The sequence below is a fragment of the Amblyomma mixtum genome, chromosome 9, assembly GCF_055824585.1.
Source record: "Amblyomma mixtum isolate Tamu chromosome 9, ASM5582458v1, whole genome shotgun sequence".
Taxonomy (NCBI): Eukaryota; Metazoa; Arthropoda; class Arachnida; order Ixodida; family Ixodidae; genus Amblyomma; species Amblyomma mixtum.
The window spans coordinates 70,333,753-70,359,860 of NC_143020.1; the positions used below are offsets into that span (position 1 = coordinate 70,333,753).

General features: G+C 48.2%; 2 protein-coding genes across 4 annotated transcripts in view; one reads left to right on the forward strand and one right to left on the reverse strand.

Annotated features, from left to right (window-relative positions):
* The window catches only part of disp (RND transporter family member dispatched), a 326,749-nt gene that overhangs the window by 261,605 nt on the left and 39,036 nt on the right, over nt 1-26,108 (reverse strand). The gene's annotated exons all lie outside the window — the stretch shown is intronic.
* Nucleotides 22,905-26,108, forward strand: part of LOC149329604 (uncharacterized) — a 4,939-nt gene continuing 1,735 nt past the window's right edge. Inside the window, exons 1-2 of the mRNA XM_089561202.1 lie at nt 22,905-22,977; nt 23,778-26,108. The exon at nt 23,778-26,108 is cut by the window's right edge and continues 1,735 nt beyond it. Coding sequence (XP_089417328.1) covers nt 22,905-22,977; nt 23,778-24,868 — 1,164 coding nt within the window. The 3' untranslated portion in view covers nt 24,869-26,108. The remainder of the gene's footprint in view (nt 22,978-23,777) is intronic.

The window sequence follows — 26,108 nt, forward strand, 5'->3', positions numbered from 1 at the left end:
AAAGGGAAGCAAGCAGAGGAGGAAGATGCAGAAAAAGTAAAAAGATTGGGCAAGTGTGAGAGACGAAGTGTGTGTGTGTGGGGGGGGGGGGTGGCTTAAAACCTTCAAACATGTTTACTGAGAAGCAACGTTGTTTCTTTCTCTCCAACTTCCTGAATCCCTCTTTTGCTCCGTGATGAGAGTACAGAACGACTGTGGCGACAACCCCACCATTGTGCCTTGCTTGCCGTTGATGCCAGGTGATTTAAAGCTTAAATTTCAGAGGCTAGTTGTGAATTGATAAGAAAAAGACAGGGTTTAACCTTACTTAGCTCCTGCTAGCTACACTACAAGGGAACAAACAGAAATGAACGAGAAATACAGAAAGGTAGCAGAGGAAGCATACAGCGCGCAAATAAATGATTGGTTTGTTTATGGGGTTTAACGTCCCAAAGCAACTCGGACTATGAGGGACTTGCAAATAAAAGAGTACATACGCACATACTACAAGCAGTCTCCTAGACCTGTACATTTAGAATACTCATGCAAACTTCGCGTAGCTTTCTGGGCCCCTCGCAGATGAGGGCTAGGTCTCGGAGTTTTCTACACGAAGAACAGTCGGATGCCATCCGACTTAAATGTGTCTGACCCGCAGCATTCAACGTCGAAATGCGAACACAAGATGAAAAAGCTCTCAATGTTTTCTGCACACGTCCAAAACCGCAGCGACTGCAGTGTCGATCGAGGACAAATAATTGTCAGCCCGGTCATGTGCACTTTAGGGAAAAGGCCTTTGCCGCTGATCTCAAATTAGCCCGGTACTGAGGAGGCCGGAGAAATCCTGTCATGGTGAATCTTCTCACCTCACCATCAAGCAAAGCCTAAATGAACTTAAATTTAAAGAGACGTAACCTAGGAGGTTTACGGCTTTGGCCAGTTGATGAAATGCTATGAACAGAAAGAATCGCATCAACATAGGGCAAGAGAAAGAGACAGCAATGCCTCATCTAATCTCACCTTCCCACTTGACACTTTGCCGTTCCCGCAGCCTGTTCCTTCCGGTATGAAGGATGTACCCCGCTACCCGGATGGAGCAAAGGTCGTCCTCCCAAAGTCCTTTCCTGTTCTTCATTTCAGCTTGGATATCATAATCTCGTGTTTGTTTCCTAGCCTAAGCCCGAAAAGTCGTCCGTAGAGAAGGCCTTGTTTAAATTGTGCGCACATCCGAAAGGCTTCGCCCAAAGGTCACGGCATAACCGCGGAAACGCTGTCCGGAAGCGGATAAGTGCTCTCCTGAGAGCGAGCCTAACGGGCACGAGGGTGTTTCTATTTATGGAACGGGCTGTTTTGATAATAGAAACGACTCTGCATGCAGACCTTTCGCATAAGCGCTCCCTCGGGCGTCGCCCCAACGCTCACTGGGCTGTTGTGTACATCTGGCACGAGCACGGTGGAAACGGTGGCACGAGTTCTATGCATCTGTTCGCAGCAGTATCAAAGAGCAAGTGTTTTGAAATCTCTCTGTGCCGGATGCAAATGTCTTTTAAGAGTGATTTCAAAGCCGGTTCACGGCGGTTCAATAGGCACCCGTGAATAAATTGGCTGCGCTATAGGCATTTCCACGCGGAGCACGCAAATATCGAAGCACCTGCTCTTTGCTTCGTTGTGAACAGGTGCAGAGATCTCGGGTTACCGCTTCCACCGTGCTTGCGCCGGGTGCACGCAACAGCCCAGCGTAGAATATGGCGGCGCCCAACGATTGTTTTTAGAGCGAAAGCCCTACTCCTCCCGTACGAAGCTCAAGGTCATGTGGCTATGAAATTTGACCTTCAAACCAGGAAGAGCGGAGGCTTGGCTCTAACGTCATGCCACGTGACTCGTCACGCCTCGCCACAGCGGCGCGCGTTGAGCCTACCGCGCTCGCTCGCCTGGCAACTATCGAATCACGTGACTCGGTGCGCCTCGCCACAGCTGCGTATGCGGAGCCGAAGATACTCTCGCAACTGCCGGAAATCACGTGACGCGCCGTTCGCTACAAAAGAGCGTGTGGAGTGTGCTTATCTTCACTCACAGCCCGGATGAGCAACTTGCCCGAACTAGTGCTTCGACGATGTACCGTCGCCGTTAAGCGGAATCTGATGTTATTTACGCTATGGAAAGGCGTCGGGTTAGATAAACATGATTCACGGAGCTATCGCTTGTCTTACTACGTTCAGCCAGGCTGAACCACAACTAATTTTTAAAACCCTCTACTTCTCTGGCCAAATACGGGACTAAATGCAGCACTTACTCATTTCGACGAACAGTCAGTACATGAAAATACTCAATATGTCCCATGCCCCAAGCAGTAAGACTCGGAAAGGAGTGTTGGTCGCTCTCTTATGGACTTACTTTGTTGACCTAAAGTGCGTTGAGGCGAAAGCCTTTAGCGCGGTGTTGCTGCTTGTGTCACTGATGTGTGGTTAAGATGTTAAGTGCACAATTGTTTGTGAATCTTAAATGCTGGAGACACTGGAGGGCGTTTGGAAGGAATCCTTCTGATTCGACGCCTTTCTGCAAACTCTCCAGCGTCCTAGACAAGGAGAACTACATATGCGTTGGCAGGAAGTAGCATAGCCATTAGCACGCTTTGCAGCGGAACAGAAGGATGGTGGATCGAATCCCATCGTGCGCAAAGATTTCTTTTTCTGGTCTGACTAGCAGAAGTGTGACACCTCTGCAGACAACCTTCTGCTGACTACCTTCTGTCGACAACGATGAGGCATAAAAAGAAAAGCATAAAAAGAGAGTGTAAAAAGAAGGAAATAAGCCCGAGCGCTTGCGACAAAACGCGCAGGCGAACACTGCCGATCGGCAGCACTTCGCCGAGTGCCTCAGCGCTGTCACATTTTTCTTCTCCGTAAAATAGAGGCCGCGTTGCGCCACGAGGGCAGCCGTGACACGGGATCACGTACATGCTTGCCCACAGGAAGCCCAGGAGTCTGGAAATAGCCGCGCGGGAGTTGATCGAAATTCGATATGTTTGCCTAAGTGAGTGCCCTCTACGCTCTCGATGAGAGGGCTAGGTGGGAGTAGAAATAGAGAGCCAACTATCGGGTTTCTCCTGTTAGCTCACAATGACGTCAGAGAATCGGGGGGTCTTGGGAGGGGGAAAGGGGAGGTCATCACTTGTTTTCTTTCTTTCTTTCTTTCTTTCTTTCTTTCTTTCTTTCTTTCTTTCTTTCTTTCTTTCTTTCTCTCTTTATCGTTAGGCTAGACAGGCTTCCAGGCGGTGCATACAGCGATTTTTTTCTCTCCCTCTTCAAGAGAAAGTGTGAAATTCCGGTTGCCACTGGTCGATACTGCGTCCTGTGCTTCACGCTAATGTTGTTCGTGCTTGTCTCTTGCAGGTGTGCCCTGAAAACCAACGCTTACGCTTCCTACGGACACTCGACATCAATAAGACTTCAACAAAATGTCAAGTTGGGCGAGTCAGCACAGGTTTGGCCAGCAGAAAAACGGCGGAAAAAAATAGCTGAGAGCAACATAGGTGGGGACAGTAACGGCGTTTACATGAACTCGACCATAAGCTGAGCTCGTCGGTCGGGTAGAAAACCAGTTGCCGAACATGTGTAAGCGCTGTCGAGTCGGGTCGACTAGTCACGCGGTCAGGTCCATTCAGTCTGACAGCAGTGGTTGGATTGACTTGCTACAGTATCGAGTTCGTAGTTAGGATACAAAGATACTCCATCCAACTTTTCTTCTTAGTAAAAGTGAATTGCATATGGCCCTCTCTGCCTATGCAGCAAAAGACGCATTTACTGCGGCGAATCAAGATCGGATTTAAAATTCAAAAAAATTATTTTCCCGCCATTCAATTCGATCTCGCGACGTCAGTACCGAAAGGAACTCCATGATCACCGTTTAGAAGTGAATGACTGTGTAACCTAACCTCAGGGATCCACGTATAAAAACTGCATTGACGTAATCTCTGTTCGCTTGCGAAAACGGCCTGCGGTGGCGACACCTGCATTTAATTTTTTGACCTTATCTAGATTATAAAGCACCGCATTCAATAGAAGTCGATTATTCCTTATCAAAACGCGGTGCCCAATCGATGAACGCCAATTTCCAATCGTCCTCAGTGTCCTTTAAGGCGCAGCCGTCCGGTTCGAATGAACTTGGCCAGTCCGACGCTTAACTCGAACCTCTCCTTTAGCATTTCTGTAAACGAAGCTTAGCGAACGCTGCCACCGGAAGTTATTATTTAACACACAGGGGGGAAAAAATACCACGCGAAAAGTTTATTACAATTTGCAAATCTCAGGGCAGGATGAAGAAAAAATTTAGGGGGTACTTTGGCTCTCTAAAGTGCTGCAAGGCGAAAGCCTTTCCCGGCGCACTGTTGGGCATTTGCTGCGAGACTGTTTGTGCTGTACTAGTGCTTTATTTCACTACACATTACAACTACACACTTTGACCGCCGACTTTCACTGCTTCATTAGCACGACTCTCTCTCTGCTTCGATGAGTTCGGTTGTATCCATGGCTCTATTCGCAGTATTGAGGTATGTAATGTGGTCACCCACGGACGCCTTACGCCCCCTGTCGGAGTGGACGATAACTACTTTATTAGTTGTCGTCTGCTCCAAAAGGGGGCGTCACGCATCCTTGGGTGACCTCATTACTGCGAATACGCGCACTCTGAGGCCATGACCATTTCGACCAACCGAAAAGAGTGACACCTCTGCTGACTTTCACCTTAAAAGGAGCCAGGAAAATAAACAAGACAGCTGTGTGTGTCGCACGGGTTAAATATTAAGACTTCGTGGCAGTACAACGTTGGTGTGATGCCCCCGACGCCTGTAATACAGTCTAAACAGAAAGTAAAAAAAAATGGAGTATGCTGTACTCTAACACACTCCTATTTATATAAGCGTGTGTACTACACCCATACAGGCGTATTCGTGTTTATAATAGAATACAACTTTTAAAAAAACAGCAGCTGCTAACACTAGGCCGCGGTCCACGACGCCCTGTATTACTCCGCTGGCCAATCGGAACTGTAAACGAGATCAGCTTTTTAATGTTTGACTATATCAAACAATTCATGTATCAAATTCCAGAGCTCATATAATTTTTTTCTTGTGATAAGCTTCTTGTTTACGTAGCAAGAAACGTTTAAGCAACGGACTACTTTTTCGTCGTGGAGGAATTCTGTGCGCGGAGGTTGAATATGGGCGGAGCTTCACTGCAGTTGAAGCTGTACCTGACTATAGAACGTTAGAGCTCGAAAAAGAGGGCGCGGCTGTAAAAAGGCGGCGCACAACACAAACAACACATAAGAGGAAAGAAATGAAATTTAAAACCACTCGCTCGCGTCACTATACCGCAGAACAAAAAGCAGAAACAAAAATTGGTTGTGGCTTAGCTTGGTTAAGCCCGGTAATTGCGAAAGCAATATCCGTAGCTACGCCATGGTTCAGCTGGTAGTGTAGCTGGTGGTGGTGCTTGTGGTGATGCATCGGTTATACAATCCAATACAATCCAAACCAATCCATTCCATTCCATTCCATTCCATTCCAATCCAATATGCTAATTTGGTAGCTACCGGCCTCGCTACGCGACGGGCTGAAAGTGCAACTAGTATTGCTTTCGCAATAAAACAAGTAAACGCGTACGGTATCAAAGAGAGGCAAGATCTCGGTTCGTCTTCCTTCTTGGCCGTGTCTGAAAGTCGCGCTGCGGTTTTAACACGTTTCCGTGTTAAAATGAGCCAAGTTTCGGTCGCGTCCGCCCTTTGTTTTCGTTAAACTGAGCTCTACTGGGCGGTGCTGCTACAGCTATAGCAGTACGATTCCAACCGAGGAGCGCCGCACGAGGCGAAGACAACACATGTGTAATACTCGTCTGGCCAAAACTTCATTACGGGCAACTGCGGGGAGACACGAGGCCTAACTGCTAAGCCCGAAGCCGCTAGAGGGCGCGCCAGCTCTTACTCTTAATTTGGCCGCCGGGCCCTTTCAGACGCGGTCGTAATGCGGGATAAGCCGCCCCGCACGCGCGCACGCGGGGCAAAAGCCAGAGCGTCCACCACCGAGGGAAAGGCCAGACACGTGCATGTTGCGGGGCATACCGCTAAGCCGCTTAACCTCTTCCGTCGCTGGCGCCTCCGCGATACCTCCCCTTCCTCTGGCGACGCAGAAAGAGGGAAACAAGGGCGGGCGGAACGGCTTCCGTAGGAACATGTACGGTCTTTGTCAAAAGTAACCAGGCTGCATGTTTTTATTCTCATTCGTATATTATAGCTATTATACCAGCCCTCAAGCTCTAAATCTCTGTATGGTAAGGAGAACCCCTGTTCTCACCTTCAAAACTTTTTGATTTTTTGGGAAGGGGCGAGGGCTCTGTTATACGAATGAGAAACAAACCATGGAGCCTGGTTACTTTTGACAAAGACTGCACACGTTGTATAGCGATCGGTAAGAGAGCATCATGGGTGTATGCTGGGTTGCCGTACGATAGCTTTGGACACCTTTGGGTTTTCGGCACTTTTCAACACTACTGCACAATCCGGCACTTCGAGACTTTTTCGGCACTTCGAGGGCTTTCGGTACTTCGAGACATTACGGTACTTGAGGACTGTACGGCCGTTTGAGACTTTTCGACCTCTAAAGAATTTTCGGCATCTAGATATATTTTGTCAGTTCGGGACTGCACGGCCCTTTAGGACTTTTCGGCACTTCATTTCGCCACTTCGAGACATTACTGCACTTACAGCCTGTACGGCACTTTGAGACTTTTCGGCACTTCTTTATTTTTCAGAACTTCGAGACATTACAGCCCCTTGAGACTTTTCGAGACCCTTCGGCAACACTTTATATTTCGGCACTTCTAGACATGGCGGCCCTATGACACTTTTCGGCACTTAGATATTTTTCAGCATTCCAATATATTCCGGCACTTCCAGGCTATTCGTCACTTCGAGACTGTATGGCCCTGCGAGATGTTTCGGCTTTTTAAGACTTTTCGGCATCTCGAGATATTTAGGCACTTCGAGAAATTACGGCACTTCGAGACATTACGGCACTTCCAGCCTGTACGGGCATTTAAGACTTTTCGGCAATTCGAGGCTTTTCAGTACTTCGAGGCTTTTCAGCACTTCCAGACAATATGGCCCTTTGAGACTCTTCGGCACTTAGATAATTTTCAGCATCCCGATATTTTTCGGCACTTCCAGGCTTGTCGGCACTTCGAGACAATACGGCACTTCGAAACTGTATGGCTCTTCGAGACTTCGGCATTTCGATATATTTCGGCACTTCGAGACACTATGGCACTTCAGGAGTGCACGGCCCTTTAAGATTTTTTGCCACTTCGATATTTTTCGACACATAGGGATTTTTTGGAACTTCGGGCTTTTCGGCACTTCGAGACATTACGGCACTTCAGGACTACGGCCCTTTAGTACTTTTCAGCATTTAGATATTTATTTTCCGGCACTTCGAGACAATGCGGCCCTTACAGTTGTACGGCCGTTTCATATTTTTCAGCACGTCGAGATATACGGCACTTCGGGATTGTAGGGGCATTTAAGACTTTTCGGCACTTCGATATTTTTCGCTCCTTTGAGGCTTTTCGGCACTTCTAGACATTACGGCCCTTCGAGATTGTACGACCCTTTGAGACTTTTCGGCACTTTTGATATTTTTCGGCGCTTTAAATGTTTTCGGCACTGCGATACTTATCAGCACTTCAAAATTTTTCTGCAGCGCCGAAATGCTATGTCGGCGACGAAAGCGAAGGGCAGTGTCGGTTGCTATGTTTTTGTTTCATGAAAAAAGAAGTGTGCCGGCGCACCGTAAGTGCCTAACCTAAGTCGCCACCTTAAAGGGCAAACAGGCTCAGTGCTTAGATAAAGCATCGAAAACAGTCGCTGAAAAATACTAGAGCCATGCACGCCGCGAAAAGCGGCAAATTTCATATCAAAGCCATTTCGACCTCCGTTTCGGAAAGCCAGCCCTTTCGCAGTCTACGTTGGCATCCCAGCCATCAGCTCTGTGTCACCAGGAACGTTTCAGCGAAAGGCATTCCACTGCTTGGTCATTCTGACTGACGGGTGAAGGGCGGACGTAGCCAACGCGTGTATGTAGCATGGAAAGACGTACTTTCTACTAGAACGCATCGCCTGCTAGTCGCGCGCGCTCTTTTTTGTCGCGCCTTTCCTTTTCGCACACACATACAAGCACACATCCAACGTTTCTTTAGTTTCTTGTCCCAGTCCATATATGTTTCAGCGCGTTCTGTACATTGTGCCGCTTGTAAAGTATTTCCTTCGTTCGCACATTAGAGCACTCTGAAACACACACTGCTTCTCGCTCGTCCATCTGCTCCACACTGTCACTGTCCTGACATTTCTCAGCGCCGTTGACAGCCACGCTCTGAGAAACAAAGAAAACACACAGAGAGACACGTGCACAGGCTTGTTTTCGAAGAACTGCCGGAGGGTTTCCGGGTCCGCGCCACGGCTGTCCATTCAGTTCGCCGCCATGAAAAACTCCCCTCCGGACACCTTCGAACAAAAGGGACGCACGACATTCTGCTCGTAAAACGGAGGGGGGGGGGGGGGGGGCCTCACGGAAACAAACTTACAGGCATTAAAAGTATGCAGGCTGAAGAGAGATGACACTGACGGAAACAAACACAGGCGATGAAAATACGCTCGATAGCATGTTCAGGTGCACGCCTCACTGAATCATCGAGCTAGAATCACAGGGGGGAGGACAACGCAAAAAAAAAAAAAGCCGAATGGATTACGGAAACTCCACCGACTGCCAAGGTGGCGCTACACTCTAAACACGAACATGCCTATATGGGAGTAAACAAGGCGTAAGCTGCCCTTTAGCACAATCCATTTTACAAAAGGGAGTGCGCACGTTCCGCGGATAATAGACACCTTTAGAGAGTTATAGCATATCGCTACCGTGTTTACGTTACCGTTTACCGCGTTACCGGACGCCGGAGTTTCCGGTTAGCGCTGCGCACGCTAGAAGACGTTTTAGCATACCGTCTCTCCGGTCTCTCCCGTAACAAGTTACCGTAAGGCGAAAAAGAATGATGATGATGGCAGATGCCCCAGCATTAATTACAAACAGAAATACGCATGCATTGAAAGCATTTCTTTGCAGTGAGGTGCTACATGCTCTTTAATCATCTTTTTCTCTGTATATAAAGACGTGCTCACTACTTTTCTGCTAACGGCCGGCTCAGTGGCTTCAAAAGTACCCTGACCAGTAGACAAGTTTACTACACAGAACGCACTAAGCTTGTGTACGCTGCGCTTACTGCGTTGCGAATGCTGTAAAAAAAACGCAGCTACAACACCTTCTGTTTGCCGCGCGCAGCGTCGCTTCTTTGAATGTTTGGATGCACGACTTCGATGTAAACATAGTGGCGCCATCTGGTGACAGTAAGTCAAAGCACTTGAACTCTGGACTGGAGAAACTTTTTTTTTCTGAATTTAGTGGTGAATATGACAAGCATTACCAGAATGTTTTTGTTTTTCCAGGAAGAACACTATGAAAATAGAGAGAAATATGTTGAAGCTGGCGCAAAAGCTACAGTGTTGTTGCTTCCTTGGCTACGCGCTTGGAGGAAGGAAAATTTGCGACGCGGATAGTTAGGCTTAAGTGCTCGAAAATCACAGAATTATCTCAACAACATGGGATAGTTGTCACTTAAACCTCGACGTATGGGTGAGAGTATGCTAAATAAAAGCGAACCGCTACCATTTGAGTGAGCTGTCGCATCAAAGAATCCAGCGGTGACATGCATTTTTTCCGAAGGGGGCTAGCAGGGCGCCGCCATGTTTGTTTACAAGCGACTCTCTCCGCAACGCTAAAGAGTTTCCGCAAAGTGTTACCGGCCCGGTAATGGGCGCGCATGCGCAGATGTCGCCAGCCGAGCCCGGTAAACGGTAACGTAAACACGGTAACTATATGCTATAGAGAGATATAGCATATCGTTACCGTGTTTACGTTACCGTTTACCGGGCTCGGTTACCGTTTACCGGGCTCGGCTGGCGACATCTGCGCATGCGCGCCCATTACCGGGCCGGTAACACTTTACGGAAACTCTTTAGCGTTGCGGAGAGAGTTAGTGTTCGCTTGTAAACAAACATGGCGGCGCCCTGCTCTGCCGATTGGGAATAAATGCATGTCACCGCTGGATTCTTTGATGCGACAGCTCACTCAAATGGTAGCGGTTCGCTTTTATTTCGCATACTCTCACCCATACGTCGAGGTTTAAGTGACAACTAGCCCATGTTGTTGAGATAATTCTGTGATTTTCGAGCACCTAAGCCTAACTATCCGCGTCGCAAATTTTCCTTCCTCCAAGCGCGTAGCCAAGGAAGCAACAACACTGTAGCTTTTATGCCAGCTTTAACATTTTTCTCTCTATTTTCATAGTTTTCTTCCTGGAAAAACAAAAACATTCTGGTAATGTTTGTCATATTCACCACTAAATTCAGAAAAAAAAAAGTTTCTCCAGTCCAGAGTTCAAGCGCTTTGACTTACAGTCACCAGATGGCGCCACTATGTTTACATCCAAGTCGCGCATCCAAACATCCAAAGAAGCGACGCTGCGCGCACGGCAAACAGGTGCTGTAGCTGCGTTTTTACAGCATTCGCAACGCAGTAAGCGCAGCGTACACAAGCTTAGTGCGTTCTGTGTAGTAAACTTGTTTACTGGCCAGGGTACTTTTGAAGCCACTGAGCCGGCCGTTAGCAGAAAAGTAGTGAGCACATCTTTATAACAGAGAAAAAGATGATTAAAGAGCATGTAGCACCTCACTGCAAAGAAATGCTTTCAATGCATGCGTATTTCTGTTTGTAATTAATGCTGGGGCTTCTACCATCATCATCATTCGTTTTCGCCTTACGGTAACTTGTTACGGGAGAGACCGGAGAGACGATATGCTAAAACGTCTTCTAGCGTGCGCAGCGCTAACCGGAAACTCCGGCGTCCGGTAACACGGTAAACTCTCTTATATCTCTCTTTTAGCATACCGTGTTACCGTTACCGGAGTACCGGGAGCCCATGCGCAGTCAATGCGCATGCGCAAATCGCCTTGACGGCGCCAGATGGCACCACGTACCCGGCAGCTGCGCGCGCTCCTCCAGCATCGGGACCAATCAGCGCACGCTCACCGGCGGTGCGCAGGCTCGCGGTACTCCGGTAACGGTAACATGATATGCTAAAGGTGTCTAATACCCCTGTCAGACGAGCAAGTTTAGTGTCATTTTCAACGAGTGACACTCGCCTGTAGTGTCATTCGCATCGTGTCACACGATGAACTTTAATGACACTCGCTGCTGAACGCACTCGGCAAGAAGTGAGTTTGGGGAACTCACTTCACTTTTCCCGAGGGGCGAAGTGTATAGCCTCGGTAGCAGCGTTTCGAAATTAGAATACAACGTCGGCAATAAAAATCGCGTTTTATTGAACGCAGCTAATTTTTTTTGCCCTCTTGTTCATGTAAACTTATTTGCGTTGCCATTAAATATATATACTGCACATATTCCGACATTCTTGTTTTCAACTGCAATAACTTTTTAGGCAGCCGCAGCGGTATGGCTATGGCGGCTAGCATGGCGACCGTAGCAACCATCTGCAACCGTTTCGGTGTGACGGTGCAGCAGTCACAATATTGCACAAAGCTCCTTGATAATCATAAAAAAGTGCTTGCAGTTTGCAATCTACTGTACATTAACTGTACATTAAAGCTTTGAAGCGCGAAAAGTAATATTTTTTGTGCCTTACTTGAAAAGCCATCGTCACCACCATCAATTCCGAATGACACTTTGTTTTTCCGTGTAGCAGCACGCCCCGAAAGTGTCACTCGTTCTGGAGAAGTGCACTTCGTGAAAGTGTCACGAAACTTGCCCGTGTGACAGGGGTATAATTTTTCCTCACAACCACCGGGGTAGAATGCATTTTGACCAGAGGGTGGTGAATGGCCTTTTACCATCGGCTGGCTGGGAGGTAAGGGGAGGAGTACAAAAATAGGCTCAGTAAGAAGGGGCAGAGAGGTACGCAGGCAAGTCAATAGGAATAACTAAACAAAGTTTACATGCAAAAACACACACAAAAAGCCATGAAGTACCCACTGGAAGCAGGTTCGGCTCCTGCTTGATCGCTCGGTAACTATGGATCGGTGGAGCTATTGATGTCAATTATTTTTTTCATATGTACACCGATACAGAGCCCGACAACTCTCAAATGAGCGCTCATTGCAGACCAGTCGAGGTTACAATGTGCAGGAGCACAAAAAGTGCATACGCGCGCTTCCGCGAGACTAGGTCAAAAGGCCACACGCGTCGGCTCACGGACGAAGGCCAATCAGGCGCCCGCGTCCACCTAAATGCGTCAACGGACCGGCCGAGAACAAAAGAACGGCGATAACTAATGGTGTCCGTTAATGATCAGCGCGAGGCGCCCTTCTCGGAAACGGCACGGTCTCCGAAAGGGAGGCCGTGATATGTATATTTTTTCTCCCCTGCTTTCAACCCTCCTCCCTACCTCCGGCTTTTTTTTTTCTTGCTTCCCCTTTTAAACCCATGTGCAATACCTTCATACTCAGTCCTGATGAAGGCCAGCTTCTGGCCGAAACGTCAACCTAATAAATGTTTCGATATGAAGCGATGTTCCTTCTTTTATTTAACTCAATACACACACACACACACACACACACACACACACAAGCGAGCAGGTCGGAGCGATATCTAAAAGAGCACCTCACTTACGCGCAGACCAACATCCTCATTTTTTACTAATCGTTCAAGCAGCCGTCGACTGGAACGGATCACTTGCCGAAGCTCTGTTTCACAGTAGCGCTCCTCGCTTCAAGAACGCCATAAAAATCGCAAGGGGTATTGATTCCTGTTTTACAAGAGGGGGGGGGGGGGCTTAGTCAGGCGTAGCGTAAACATATTTTGCTTTCAGTATCTTTGGTTGTACAAAGAAAGAAAGAAAGAAAGAAAGAAAGAAAGAAAGAAAGAAAGAAAGAAAGAAAGAAAGAAAGAAAGAAAGAAAGAAAGAAAGAAAGAAAGAAAGAAAGAAAGAAAGAAAGAAAGAAAGAAAGAAAGAAAGAAAGAAAGGCAGACAGGCCGGTCATAACGGAAAATTGGTTTTTGTGGAAAGGAAATGATGCAGTAATTGTTTCACATATCTCGCTGGACACCCGAACCGCGAATGCAAGTTTTAAATAAACAAATGGCGTCTAAGTAGACATGACCAGTCGCTGCGTAATTTACCACACATTGTCACGTACGCTGATTTTTACAGAGACAGCTCTTAGGCGCCCGTTTCCAGGTTTCGCGTCGTACTGGTATGTAGTAGTCTGTCGTAATCGTCGGCGTAACCGGTGGATGCGTTGCCATGGAAACCATTCGTAGGGTGCTTACCGTTCGAGGAGGAGTGTATCGGGAGAGGGGAGGAGTCCCCACCCAGAGGATGGTTACCCTGGAAGGAGGATTGTATGGCGAGAGCATAAGAGGGTGCGACAGGTCGGCGGTTGCCATGGAAACCACCCGGAGGGTAGTTACCCTGGAAGGACGACGAGAGTTACCATGGAAGGACACTTTATGACGAGAGCGTAGGCTTAGAAAGCGAGAGCGTAGGAAGGCGCAACCAGTGGATGGTTACAATGGTAACCGTTTGGAAGGTGGTTGGTTACAGCAGAATGAGGAGAGTGTGGCGAGAACGGAGAAATCACCAACCGGAGGAAAATTACCATGGAAGGAGGCTATGACAAGAGCATGAGAGGGCGCAACTGGTATGCAGTTGCAATGGAAACTAACAGGAGCTAGTTCCCCTAGAAGGAGAGGGAGGGGTGCCGTGAATGAAGGGCACGGCGAGAGGATGAGGCTATGGCGAGAGTGCAGGAAGGCGTACCACGGTAACCATTCGGAACGCGGTTACCGTGGAAAGAGGATGAAGGGTGTGGCGAGAGCGGAGGAATGCACACGCTAAACAGAGAGGAGTAAAAAGGGAGTAAAGCTGTCCTCTAGCGCACTCTCTTCTATAAAAGAGTGTGCGCTAGAGGACAGCTTTACTCCCATATAGGTGTATTTGTGTTTAGAGTGTAGTACGGTCCATCTGCGACAGCTGCTGCGGAAGCATGCCGCCCGAGGAGAGGATCATCGGACCACGGACGGAAATACGTAGACATGGAAGAGTGAAATGTAGACACGTGATGCATCCCTACAGAATCATTCCCTAACTTTGAGTGAGAAGTACGAGTTTTTTTTGTTTTTTTTAGTATTTCTCAACGTAGAGTTGTTACAGACGTATACGTTTCCTTCAATCGCGCTTTGTTGTTCGACACAGTGATCAAAATAAGTATATGCGCCTTGAGTGCGAACGAAAAGTTGCCCTTCATGTTGTTCGCAGCTGTACACACAAGCGGGAACAGCGGGAGCCCGCTGCAGAAAGGGCAGCGATGTATATTTAGAGGGCGGCGAAGGTGTTTCTCATGCCAACACACCGACATCAAGGCAGCGCGAAAAAGACCAGCTCGTCTGCTCTATCCGCGCGGCTCGCAAGAATGAACTTTGACTTTCAAAGAAGGCCCGTTTTCACTATTCACTGCCTCGCTTCCAGGCCTTTTTGACGCGTGCCCTATATATATGCGGGAGTTTTCGGTGAGAGGAAAAAAAAGGAATGTCCTCTTTCACTTTAGTTCCATAGCGTAGCAGCAGCAGCAGCAGCTCCTCCTTGTATTTTCCTCCTCATTTATTCAAACGCTGAATGCAGGTTTGAGTTGCTTTTTAACTCCGGGCCGCCGCAGCCGCACTTCGATGGAGGCGAAACGCTAAAGGCGCCCGCGTGTGCTGTGCGATGTCAGCGCACGCTAAAGATCCCCAGGTGGTCGAAATTATTCCGGAGACCTTCACTACGGGTCAGTTTCAAGAAACATCACGAAGATGATATGTGCAAAACAGTGCCCCCCTACTCCCCACCCCCTTCAAGAAGAAAAAAAAACACGCATTCCACGCATCACAAAGAGCAGCGCGAGGAACGGACAGAAACACTAAACAATACAGCCTATCTGGCAGGGAAGGAGTCGCATATGTGGACGCCACGCAGCTGCCACAGGGGCTATGAATGATCGTCGATCATGGCGGTGGATGAGGCAGGAAACCTACTCACAGGCGCCTCTCTGAAGACAAGGAACATCGAGGAAGCAGAGGAAATGGCTATAGCTCACTGCAACCGCCTTAAAGGAGTAAAGACACCTAACTTTTGGGTGAGTGTTTTCTTCTTTGTAATGATGCGTAAGACATTATTATACATGGATTACCGCGTGGTGTTCTCCTACGACCGCTGAGTAATGTATGACCTAATTTCTTTCCCCTGCTGCTTCGGTTTCGATTTCAACAGCCGAACTATGACTCTGACGTGAAAGTGTAGTTACAGGTCATTTGAGGCATCAAAAAACTGCAATGTAATCGGTGCCTCTACATTCGTTGTCATTCCGGCTCTTGAGGAAAGCTGGCTTCAGCACTGCAGTGAATTAAAACGATGAAGCAGAGATTATATCGCAGTTTTTGTCGTGGCTGATGTGGCAAGCCCACGTTGACGTCACATCCATCGTTCGCCTGTTGAAACCAAAACAGCATGACAGGAAAATTCGATTGTAAATTATTTAGCGGTCGTAGGCAAATACCACACGGTGATTCATGCATAGTAGTGTCTTGCGCATCATTGTAGAGAAGAAAACAAGCCATCAAAATTACGTGTCTATACTCCCTTAAGCTCCAAGATAATAGTAAGAGATTCAAAATCAGAAGTCCTAAATTATATCCCGGGGCAGGGTATATCCACTTGTCCAGCAAATAACCCTAAAGCAAAACCAAATAACAACACACGGGTCTACTTATATGGACTCCTACCCACACATCCCTTCTCGGGAACGGGGCTGCCCGCAACGCGACTCGCGGATTTCCCAGCCGAGCCGTCGGACCGCTACAGTAGCCAGATCCGTGAGAGTATATACGTAGAAAATCTCACGACGTACCAGGAGATCCTAGCGCACTAAGGACTAGCAAGGCTGACGTACCCGTCAGCACACACATCACATGCCAAAGCACATTCAGTAATACGGAGAAAGTTACAAATACCTTTTCACGCCCAACATTATATTATAACGTGTACCCCGAAGCATACCTGACACACTGTAAGAAATGTCGTCAACCAGAAAATAGTTTTCACATGTTATGGGCGTGTCCCAAAGAACCATAAGAGCACAGCACAAGCATTACACAAGAGCAGTGGGAAGCCATGCCGACCAGCTCTGACCCGGCCGTTCAAACCAGGTTTATAGCCCCGGGCGGAAGACGCTGCCGCGGCCCAAGGGCTACCGGTTGGATAACAAAACTGTCAACCTCCGTCCACCCACAGGAAGACCTCCCCATCCCCAATCCTAGCCGGTGTTTTATGCACCAATAAAAGCCTTTACGCACGCACGCACTATAGCAGCCCTTTCTCTTTTCGCTCCCACCTTCCTCCTTTCCCCCACGGCCCGACTGAGATGTCCACCAGAAGTGAGACAGTTACTGCGCCTTGCCGTTCCTGATCATCAATTAATCTCCGTGAGAAAGAACTACACCGGATTAAGCTTACTTGGTCAAATGCGAAGTATATGCTCTAGCCCGTCGCGTTTCATTTCGCTTTGAGTTCGCGCTAAGGGTTTCAAAGTCATGCTTCAGGCAAAGATCGGTGATTTGAGACCTTAGTGGTGGCGCACTATAAAATTTTGGGACGATTGAACGGTCCTTAGAGGAGTATAAACACCTAACTTTTGGGTGCGTCTTTTTTTGCTTGTACTGATGCGTAAGGCATTATTATACATGGATTACAATGTAATATTTCCCTACGACCGCTAAAGAATTTATAATTCAATTTATATCTCGTGCTGTTTCGGTTTCAACAGCAGGCCGATGACTGCGACGTCCAAATGTGGTCATAGGTCACGTGAGGCATGAAAAAAAAACTGCAGTATAATCGCTGCTTCTACATTCATTGCCCCTGCGGCTCTTGAGGAAGGTTGGCTTCATCACTGTAGTGAATAAAAATGATGAAGCAGCGATTATGCCGCAGTTTTTCCATGCCTCACGTGACGTATAACCACACTTTGCCGTCACAGATATCGGTTGGCTGTTGAAATCGAAACAGCATGACAGAAAAACACAATTTTAAATTATTTAGTGATCGCAGGCGAATACCGTATGGTGATTCGTGCATAGTAATTATGCACGAGAATAGCGCTCGCTATCACGACACAGAGGAGGATTTCACGTGCAAGGAGATTAAACACGGTTTAAGTGTATTAACAGCGATTCAAGAGAGGAATTAGCACGACCAGTTGGTGCATGACATAAAAGTAGCAGCGCGACAGACGATACATAGAAGAATACAAACTCATGCGCTGATATAGCGACGTCATGACAACCGGTCGGCGCCATTGGTTGGAAGGCTTCCTTCCAGGGGCATCTGCCGCTTCTTTCTTGAGTTGTACCCGACTATAGTGCCGTTCATATTCCCTTCGAAGGCGGGAATATCATTCTTTGAAGGTGTCGATGGATGCCAATATACTATAAACAAAAAATAGGCCGCCGCGGTGGCTCAGTGGTTATGGTGCTCGGCTGCTGACCCGAAAGATGTGGGTTCGATTCCGGCGGAGGCGGTCGAATTTCGATGGAGGCGAAACTCTAGAGGCCCGTGTGCTGTGCGATGTCAGTGCACGTTAAAGAACCCCAGGTGGTCGAAATTATCCAGAGCCCTCCACTACGGCGTCCCTCATAGCCTTAGTCGCTTTGGGACGTTAAGCCCCATAAACCGAACCAAACCAAAAAGGAGTGAAGAGGGAGTAAGCTGACCTAAAGCACTCTCTCTTTATAAAAGGGAGAGTGCTAGAGGACAGTTTACTCTCTTTTTACTCCCATATAGGCGTATTTCTGTTTAGAGAGTAGTAATTTCTTTCCGGCAAGAACGATTTTTGTGCTTTTTGTGCGTGTTCACATTCCGGTTGTGCTCTCGCGTTTCCTGTGAAGTTGAACCGCCCTGATGGCTCAGTAGCTCTGGCATATGGCAGCTGTGCCTAAGGTCGCGGGCTCGAATCCCCCACCATCTGCGAGTGCGACCGCACTGCCACGGACAGAGTCGAAATGCGAACTTCGCCGGTGCCCGGAGTGGTCGAAATTAATTCGGAGCCCTCCACTATGGCATACGTCGTATACATCGAGTGCAATTTCGGGAAGTTAAATCTCAAATACCATACCATACCATACCATACCATACCATACCATACCATACCATACCATACCATACCATACCATACCGTACCTACAACCACCGCGGTGGCTCAACAGTTATGGTGCTCGGGTGTTGACCCGAAAGATGTGGCTTAGATTCCAGCGGAGGCGGTCGAATTTCGATGGAGGCGAAATTTTAAGACGCCCGTGTACTGTGCGATGTCAGTGCACGTTAAAGAACCCCAGGTGGTAGAAATTTCCGGAGCCCTCCACTACGGCGTCTCTCATAGCCTCAGTCGCTTTGGGACATTAAATCCCACAGACCATGCCATACATACATACCACAACAGGGTGAGCTCACGGGCTAGTTGGTTATTCATAATACTTTTTTCAACAGCGCATGCTACACAAGGACACAAGACACAAGTCTTGTGTCCTTGTGTAGCATGCGCTGTTGAAAAAAGTATTATACATACCACAACACAGCACAACACACCACACCACGATAACATGCATACCACACCATATCACACGCCACCAAACCAAACCACACAATACCATACGCTCGGCTGCTGACCCGAAAGGTGCGGGTTCGATTCCGGTCGCGGAGGTCGAATTTCGATGGAGGCGAAATTCTAGAGGCCCGTGTACTGTGCGATGTCAGTGCACGTTAAACAACCCCAGGTGGTCGAAGTTTCCAGAGCCCTTCACTACGACGTCCCTCATAGTTTGAGCCGCTTCGGGACGTTAAACACCCCCAAACCATAAACCATGCCATACCATACCACACCACGCCACGCCACGCCACGCCACGCCACGCCACGCCACGCCACGCGACGCCACGCCACGCCACACCATGCCATGCCATGCCATGCCATGCCATGCCATGCCGTAGCATACCATAACGCAACACACCAGACTGTACCATACATTAACATGACATATACCAATACTGTAACACAAATTACAACAGCATGCCATTCCATAACATTCATAACAATGTAACAACAAGCGCCCTATACCATTCGACGCTGCCGACGGGACATGCACTCGCAGAGCCTCAGACCGTAAACACCACACACCACTGAGAGAGCCCCTCGCTCGCACCGACGGCAGCCGGAACAGACGCACGGGAAATAAACGCGTGAGACAGAGCAGGGACGACGCCAGGCCCAATCGAGTTATCTGTCACGCGGCGAGGAAGAAAGACGCGTGTAATCTTGTCGACACGAAAGTCTTTATGCCCCATCGCAGCAACGGCCGCCGTTTCCGCCTCGACGGGCCTCCGGGAACACGGTCGGCCACCAATTTTGCTGTCCTGCTGCTGCTCCGTGTTCTTGCTTGCTTGTTCTTGAGTGAGTGCGTGAACGTCTTTTCATCAGTACGTTCGGCCTTCCCCGCGCTTCCTTTTGACCGCCTTCGTGCTGCCATTATTGCTTTGCATTTACCTAACATATTTGCTAACAGGAGGTACCGGTTACAGCCCTGAGCCCTCGGACTTCTTCCTTTATCCGTATATGCATGTACACCCAAAGCAGCACAGGCAATACTGCAAATGGATGGTTTCACTCTTGGTTATTTGTAGGGCCAGCCTTTGCCAACACGTTTACAATATTGGGCCGATTACCTGTGCTTATTGGGACCCCCCGTAAATAGTATATGGCCCCCGGAATTTGTTTGCGAGGTCTGCAGCGTTCCTCGTTACCGTAATCTCTCGAAAGAGGAAAGAATGCTTTCGCGTCCTCAATACTCCCAAGCTGTGGACTGATAGATGTGTTAGGGAGCCCCGCTAAACGGCCCTTGGGCTTTATACTTTTAACGGGGGCTGTACCACTTATATTTACAAATGCGGCTGTTTGAGAAACTCATTGTAGTTATTGCCGCTATAGTTATAACTGTTATGTTCGTTCTTGTCTCTCCGGCTGCCAATATGTCTGTGTGCCTCTTCGCCTCTGCTTTAAGAGGTTCATTGGGGCTTAACGTCCCAAAGCGACTCAGACTATGAGGGATGCCGTAGTGAAGGGCTCCGGAAATTTCCACCACCTGAGGTTCTTTAACGTGCACTGACATCGCACAGCACACGGGCCTCTAGAATTTCGCCGCCATCGAAATTTAGCCGCCGCGGCCGGGATCGAACCCGTGTCTTTCGGGTCAGCAGCCGAGCGCCGTAACCACTGAGCCACCGCGGCGGGGTTCTGCTTTAAGAGTCCGTCTCTGTGCTCACGTGTAACTTGTGAATGTTACACGGGCTGTGTTTGATCACGTGTCCGCCTTTTCAGGGCGCACGCTAGCCTATGTCAATGTGTAGTGTGTTGCGTCGCACTCTGAGAAAATCCAAGAATAATTCTCTCGGGTAAACAGATGGCTCGTTCGCGCTCAAATTTCGCCCAGAGGTGCCATTTACTAGCGGCAATTTTCGCTTCGCGTACATCAGTGGAATGTACGCGACGATGCCGGACCAAAAATGACGGTTCCACAACAGCCGCACCGGCAGCGCCAGCTCTCGGCGGCAGAATGACAAAAGCAGACGAAAGCGAGACGCGAAACAAAGAGAGCTTATTAACTATTCTGGGCGAGAGATGGCGCTGCTAGAACAGGTGTTGCGAAAACCGTCTCTCCTTAGTTCGGCATCGCCGCATACGGTGCGGACTTTCGATTAAAACTCCAGTCTTTTCTGGAAAGCACTCAAGCCAAATGTATTACAATAAAAATCACCGTTAAATGCCAACTCTGTGCGAAATCTGGGCGCGAAGCAGCGAGCGGTTTAGCCGGGAGAATTTGTCTTCGATTCATCTGCGAGCGACGCAACACCATGTAGATTTGCACTGAGTTCATTTATTTTGCCCCTTGGTAACAGAGACACGGAGGGCAAATGCATAGGAACGAAATCAAATCCCGCCTCCTGCTTTCTCGGCGAACTTTGGAACTGCCTCCACTTTTAGCACCGTACCGACGCCAGTGCTTAAAGAGCTAGACGTCGCGACTGGCGAACACGGAAAACTTTCATGCGAACGGATTTTTCGAGCCAGCTGCTGCAGACAGTTTCGCAAATCTGTCACCGCGGTCTTAGTTTCTGTTCTCTTATTTTCACCACAACGACGTAGGTCCGAAGGGAAAAAGCCTTGACTCCCTGACTCCGTGGAACGTTAACATAACTCGACGTTTCAGTAAACCCTATTTTGCAAGGCATCCCCAGAGCACACTGCGCCGCATGCATACACTATCAGCCTTGCGTGCGTAGCAGTATTGAACGCAACAACGTATTTCATGTAATTACAACGCACCAAATCTCCTTGCGGAGAGAGCGAATTCCGGAGCCGCGTGGGCGCAAATGTTGTGAATTCAAAATTACTTTAACTTTTCGCCTAGAATCGACTACTTTTGATTTTAAGTTGCACTTTTCGATTCGGCGACGCCATGTTGCTTTAACGGGGACTGCGTAGACTTCTGATAAGCACGTGAGGGTTCTAAAGTATTCCATTTTTACTCTTTTCTATATAGAGTGTAGCGCTTCAGTGGCAGCCACTCGTTTATTCTCTTTATTTCTTACGTCACGTACGGTGTCAACGCAATATTTCTGAATGCATGCTCCGAGTCATGCGCCACGTGGTGGTAGCCAAGCGAACTAGAGGCGCTCATCCCTAATTCCTGGTAATGATCAGTGCGCGCTGTCAACGATTACATGACAGGCGTGAATGAAAACCACAACCTGGCTGCCTTTATTAGTGAGTAGACCTCACCCGGACGCATACTCCCTTCTATGCATTTTCACGTTGAGTACAGAGGTAAACATCAACGCGGTTTTTTGGAATGGACAGGCGTTCCCTCCTTTACGTCTCGTCATCATCATCATCATCAGACTGACTACGCCCACTGCAGAGCAAAGGCCTCTCCCATGTCTCTCCGACTAACCCTATCCTTTACCAGCTGCGCCCACCGTGTCCCCGCAAACTTAATAATCTCATCCGCCCACCTAACTTTCTGCCTCCCCCTGCTACGCTTGCTTTCTCTTGGAATCCATTCCGGTACCCTTAAGGACCAGCGGTTATCTTGCCTTCGCATTACATGCCCTGCCCAAGCCCATTTCTTCCTCTTGATTTCGTCTAGGATGTTATTAACCCGCGTTTGTTCCCTCACCCACTCCGCCCTCTGCCGGTCTCTTAACGTTACACCTACCATTTTTCTTTCCATAGAACGCTGTGTTTTCCTTAACGTAAGCTGAACCCTTTTCGTTAGACTCCACGTTTCTGCCCAATAGGTGAGTACCGGTAAGATACAAGTGTTGTATATTTTTTTGCTTGAGTGATTTTGGTATGCCATCACATCTCATGTGTCTAGTAAAATGAATCTTGAGTCACTGACCAAGCCAGAAACATTAGTTGACGTTTAGAAACTTCTCAATAGTTCAGTGACCGCAATGACCTTCCCACTCTGTCTAAACGACTGTACGTACCTCGCATTAGCAAGAATATAGCTACGGGTCTGCGTTTGTGACGTCCAACAACAGGCTTATCTTCATTTGCCCGACCATTCCTTAAATAGCCCAGCGATGGCTGGACGAGAATTTCAAACTTACAATGTAACGACGGCTACTGTGACATATGAACCTCGAATATTTGCGTAACGCATAATGGGGTTGGACACAGGACACGGGAAACACAACGCCACAGACGAGACACAAACGTCCGAGCGCACTAGCAAGAGTAATTTCTAAACGGTAGCTATTCCAAAAATATTTACATGCAAGTATTAATTCTCCACGCGAGAAACCACGGTTGCTATAACGCGCTCAAATGTCCGTGCCTCGTTGTGTAACTGCGTCCGCGTCCTGTGTGCACGTTCCATATTCCGAGTTGCGCAAGGTTTTCGAGCCTTAAGAGAACTTTCCTTTAGCGCTCAAAGCGCGGGACAATCAGCTCTCCAGTTTCAAGCACGCATGCTTCCGACGCGTATGCTATTTCTGAGCTTTAGGAAACGACGCCGCCCGGATCGCCCGAGCAGCAGAGTCGCTGACGTTAACGAAACGAGCCTAGCTGAGCACACAAAACGACAACAGCGACTGCAGCGGCGACTGCAGGTGGGCTCGGTGGCTGTGCAACCGCACAGTCTAACCCTTTCGCCTTCATCATGCAGATTTTTCTGTTCATCGTTCGCGTGGCCATCCCCGCCCTGCTGTCTGCGCGCCCTGGAACCGCAGTGTTTTCAGCGCATGCCGATGCCAGCAACAACAACAGCCCCTGCTGCAACACCGCAGCCATCATCTCTCCATTTCCCGGACCGCCCCTCGGGCAGTACTGGACACTACCTTACCCCTGGCAAGCGGAACTGCGAGCGACATCAACAGCGGAAGCTATAAAGGAGCAACGCCCGTCCGCGCCACTCTGTGGGCTCGGTGGCTGTGCAACCGCACAGTCTAGCCCTTTCGCCTTCATCATGCAGATTTTTCTGTTCATCGTTCGCGTGGCCATCCCCGCCTTGCTGTCTGCGCGCCCTGGAACCGCAGTGTTTTCAGCGCATGCCGATGCCAGCAACAACAACAGCCCCTGCTGCAACACCGCAGCCATCATCTCTCCATTTCCCGGACCGCCCCTCGGGCAGCACTGGACACTACCTTACCCCTGGCAAGCGGAACTGCGAGCGACATCAACAGCGGAAGCTATAAAGGAGCAACGCCCGTCCGCGCCACTCTGTGGGCTCGGTGGCTGTGCAACCGCACAGTCTAACCCTTTCGCCTTCATCATGCAGGTTGGTAACTTCTACAGTCTATTTGCTAAGAAAACTAGCAATTATCTCTTACTACAGCTACCGAGCCCACAGAGCTGTGTCTGTATTGGTGTTGAATGCGTTCAGGTTGTTCGATCCTTGTTACTTTTGGCTGGGGATATTGAAACAAACCCGGGACCTGATTTTGAAACCGTGCTTGCTGAGCTAAAGAAACTGTCTTCCGGGCAATCTACACTTCTCTCAGAGATACAAGACATGAAAAAACAACTTACGGCTACTGACACGGCAATCGCAGACTTAACAGCACGCATGTGTATCCTTGAGACACAAAACCAACTTATCACTGAGCTGCAGTCGCGACTAGACTCGATGGAGACAGCGACAACAGAAATGTGTGCTCATATAAAAAACCTTGAGGCTCGTGTTGACGACGCTGAGAACCGGTCACGTCGAAACAATGTAATATTTTATGGTATCCCTGATAATGACCCCGCAGAAACTTACACACAATCTGAGGAAGCTGTAATCCATCTTTGTTCCACTACTTTAGATATAACAGTTGCTTCAAACGATATCGAGCGCGCCCATCGCCTCGGCCGTCACACAGCTGGAAAAACCAGACCAATAATCGCAAAATTTCACTCCCACAAGACTAAGCTGGAAATTCTGTCTAATGGAAAAAAATTCAAAGATACTGTATATAGCGCCGGTGAAGACTTCTCGCCTGCCGTTAGGAAGGCCCGAAAACAGCTTATCACCTTTGCAAAAACCAAATCTACAGCTTATAAACTGAGCTATAAAACCTTGTTTATCGGTCGCGCACGGTACGTTTATGACGAATCCTCGGAAACTGTTAAGGAAATATCATAGCAGCCATCTAGAAAAAGCACCCCACAGCCTCACCCCACGCCCGCGTCCCGGCAGTCACCTCAGTCTACTCTTTCTTTTTCCGTACTTTTCACTAATGTCCGCAGTTTCATTTCTAAGCGGGAAGAAATCTCGAGTCTTGTTCGTTCGTCCAATAGCAACATCTTCGTACTAACTGAAACGTGGCTGACTAGCGAAATTAACGACAATGAGGTCCTGGCAGACTTATCTAACTTTAAGCTTTTTCGTAAGGACCGTCAGGGGTCTCGTGGCGGAGGAGTGCTCATTGGTTTTTCTAATGATTTACCATTTTCAATAATTTCCATTTCGTCTGATCTAGAAATAATGTGGCTTTTCTGCCGTTGTCCTCCTCAGTCGGTTCTTCTCGGTGTTTGTTACAGGCCCCCGCATTGTACTCCGGACTTTTCAGAGAAACTTACTAACTTGCTGTGTGAACTTACTGCTAAATATCAAAAGTCGCATATACTTCTCTTTGGTGATTTTAATTTCCCGGATATTGACTGGAGTACTAACACTGCTTCAGCATCAGGCACGGTGGAAGCCAAAAATTTCATAGAAGTCTGCCTGAACTTTGGCCTTACACAAGTTATCTTGGCGCCAACAAGAATAACACAAACGAGCGCTAACATATTAGACCTACTACTCGTCAGTCATCCCGAAAGTGTTAAATCAGTCACTATTCTTCCTGGAATAAGCGATCACGAAGTAATTCATACCGATATAGCCTTAACTCCGCTTCGGAACCAAACTTTTAAAAAGACGATCCGTTTGTACGATAAGGGTAACTACGCAGAGATTAATCGTGAACTAGACGCTTTCTTTCAATCTTTCCGAACTAATTTTCATATTCGGTCTATCGAAGAAAATTGGACTATATTTAAGAAGAAAATTACTGAACTAACTGATCAGTTCATTCCTAAGTTCACCTTCCGAGAGAGTTCACAGAAACCATGGTTCACTAAAACGCTAAAACGTTTGGAGAATAGAAAGAAGCGTCTATTTCGCGCAGCCAAAGCAAAAACTAACCAGGCGGCCTGGGACAAGTATTACGCAGCCGAAAAGGCATATAATTCATCTGCTCGGAACGCCAAACGTTCCTTTTTTAACAAAGACTTACCCCGAATACTACACACTAATCCTCGAAAATTCTGGGACACCATCAACCCAAAACACAAAGGCGACATCAGTGTCACAAATGAAGCAGGAGACGTGCTTAGTCATG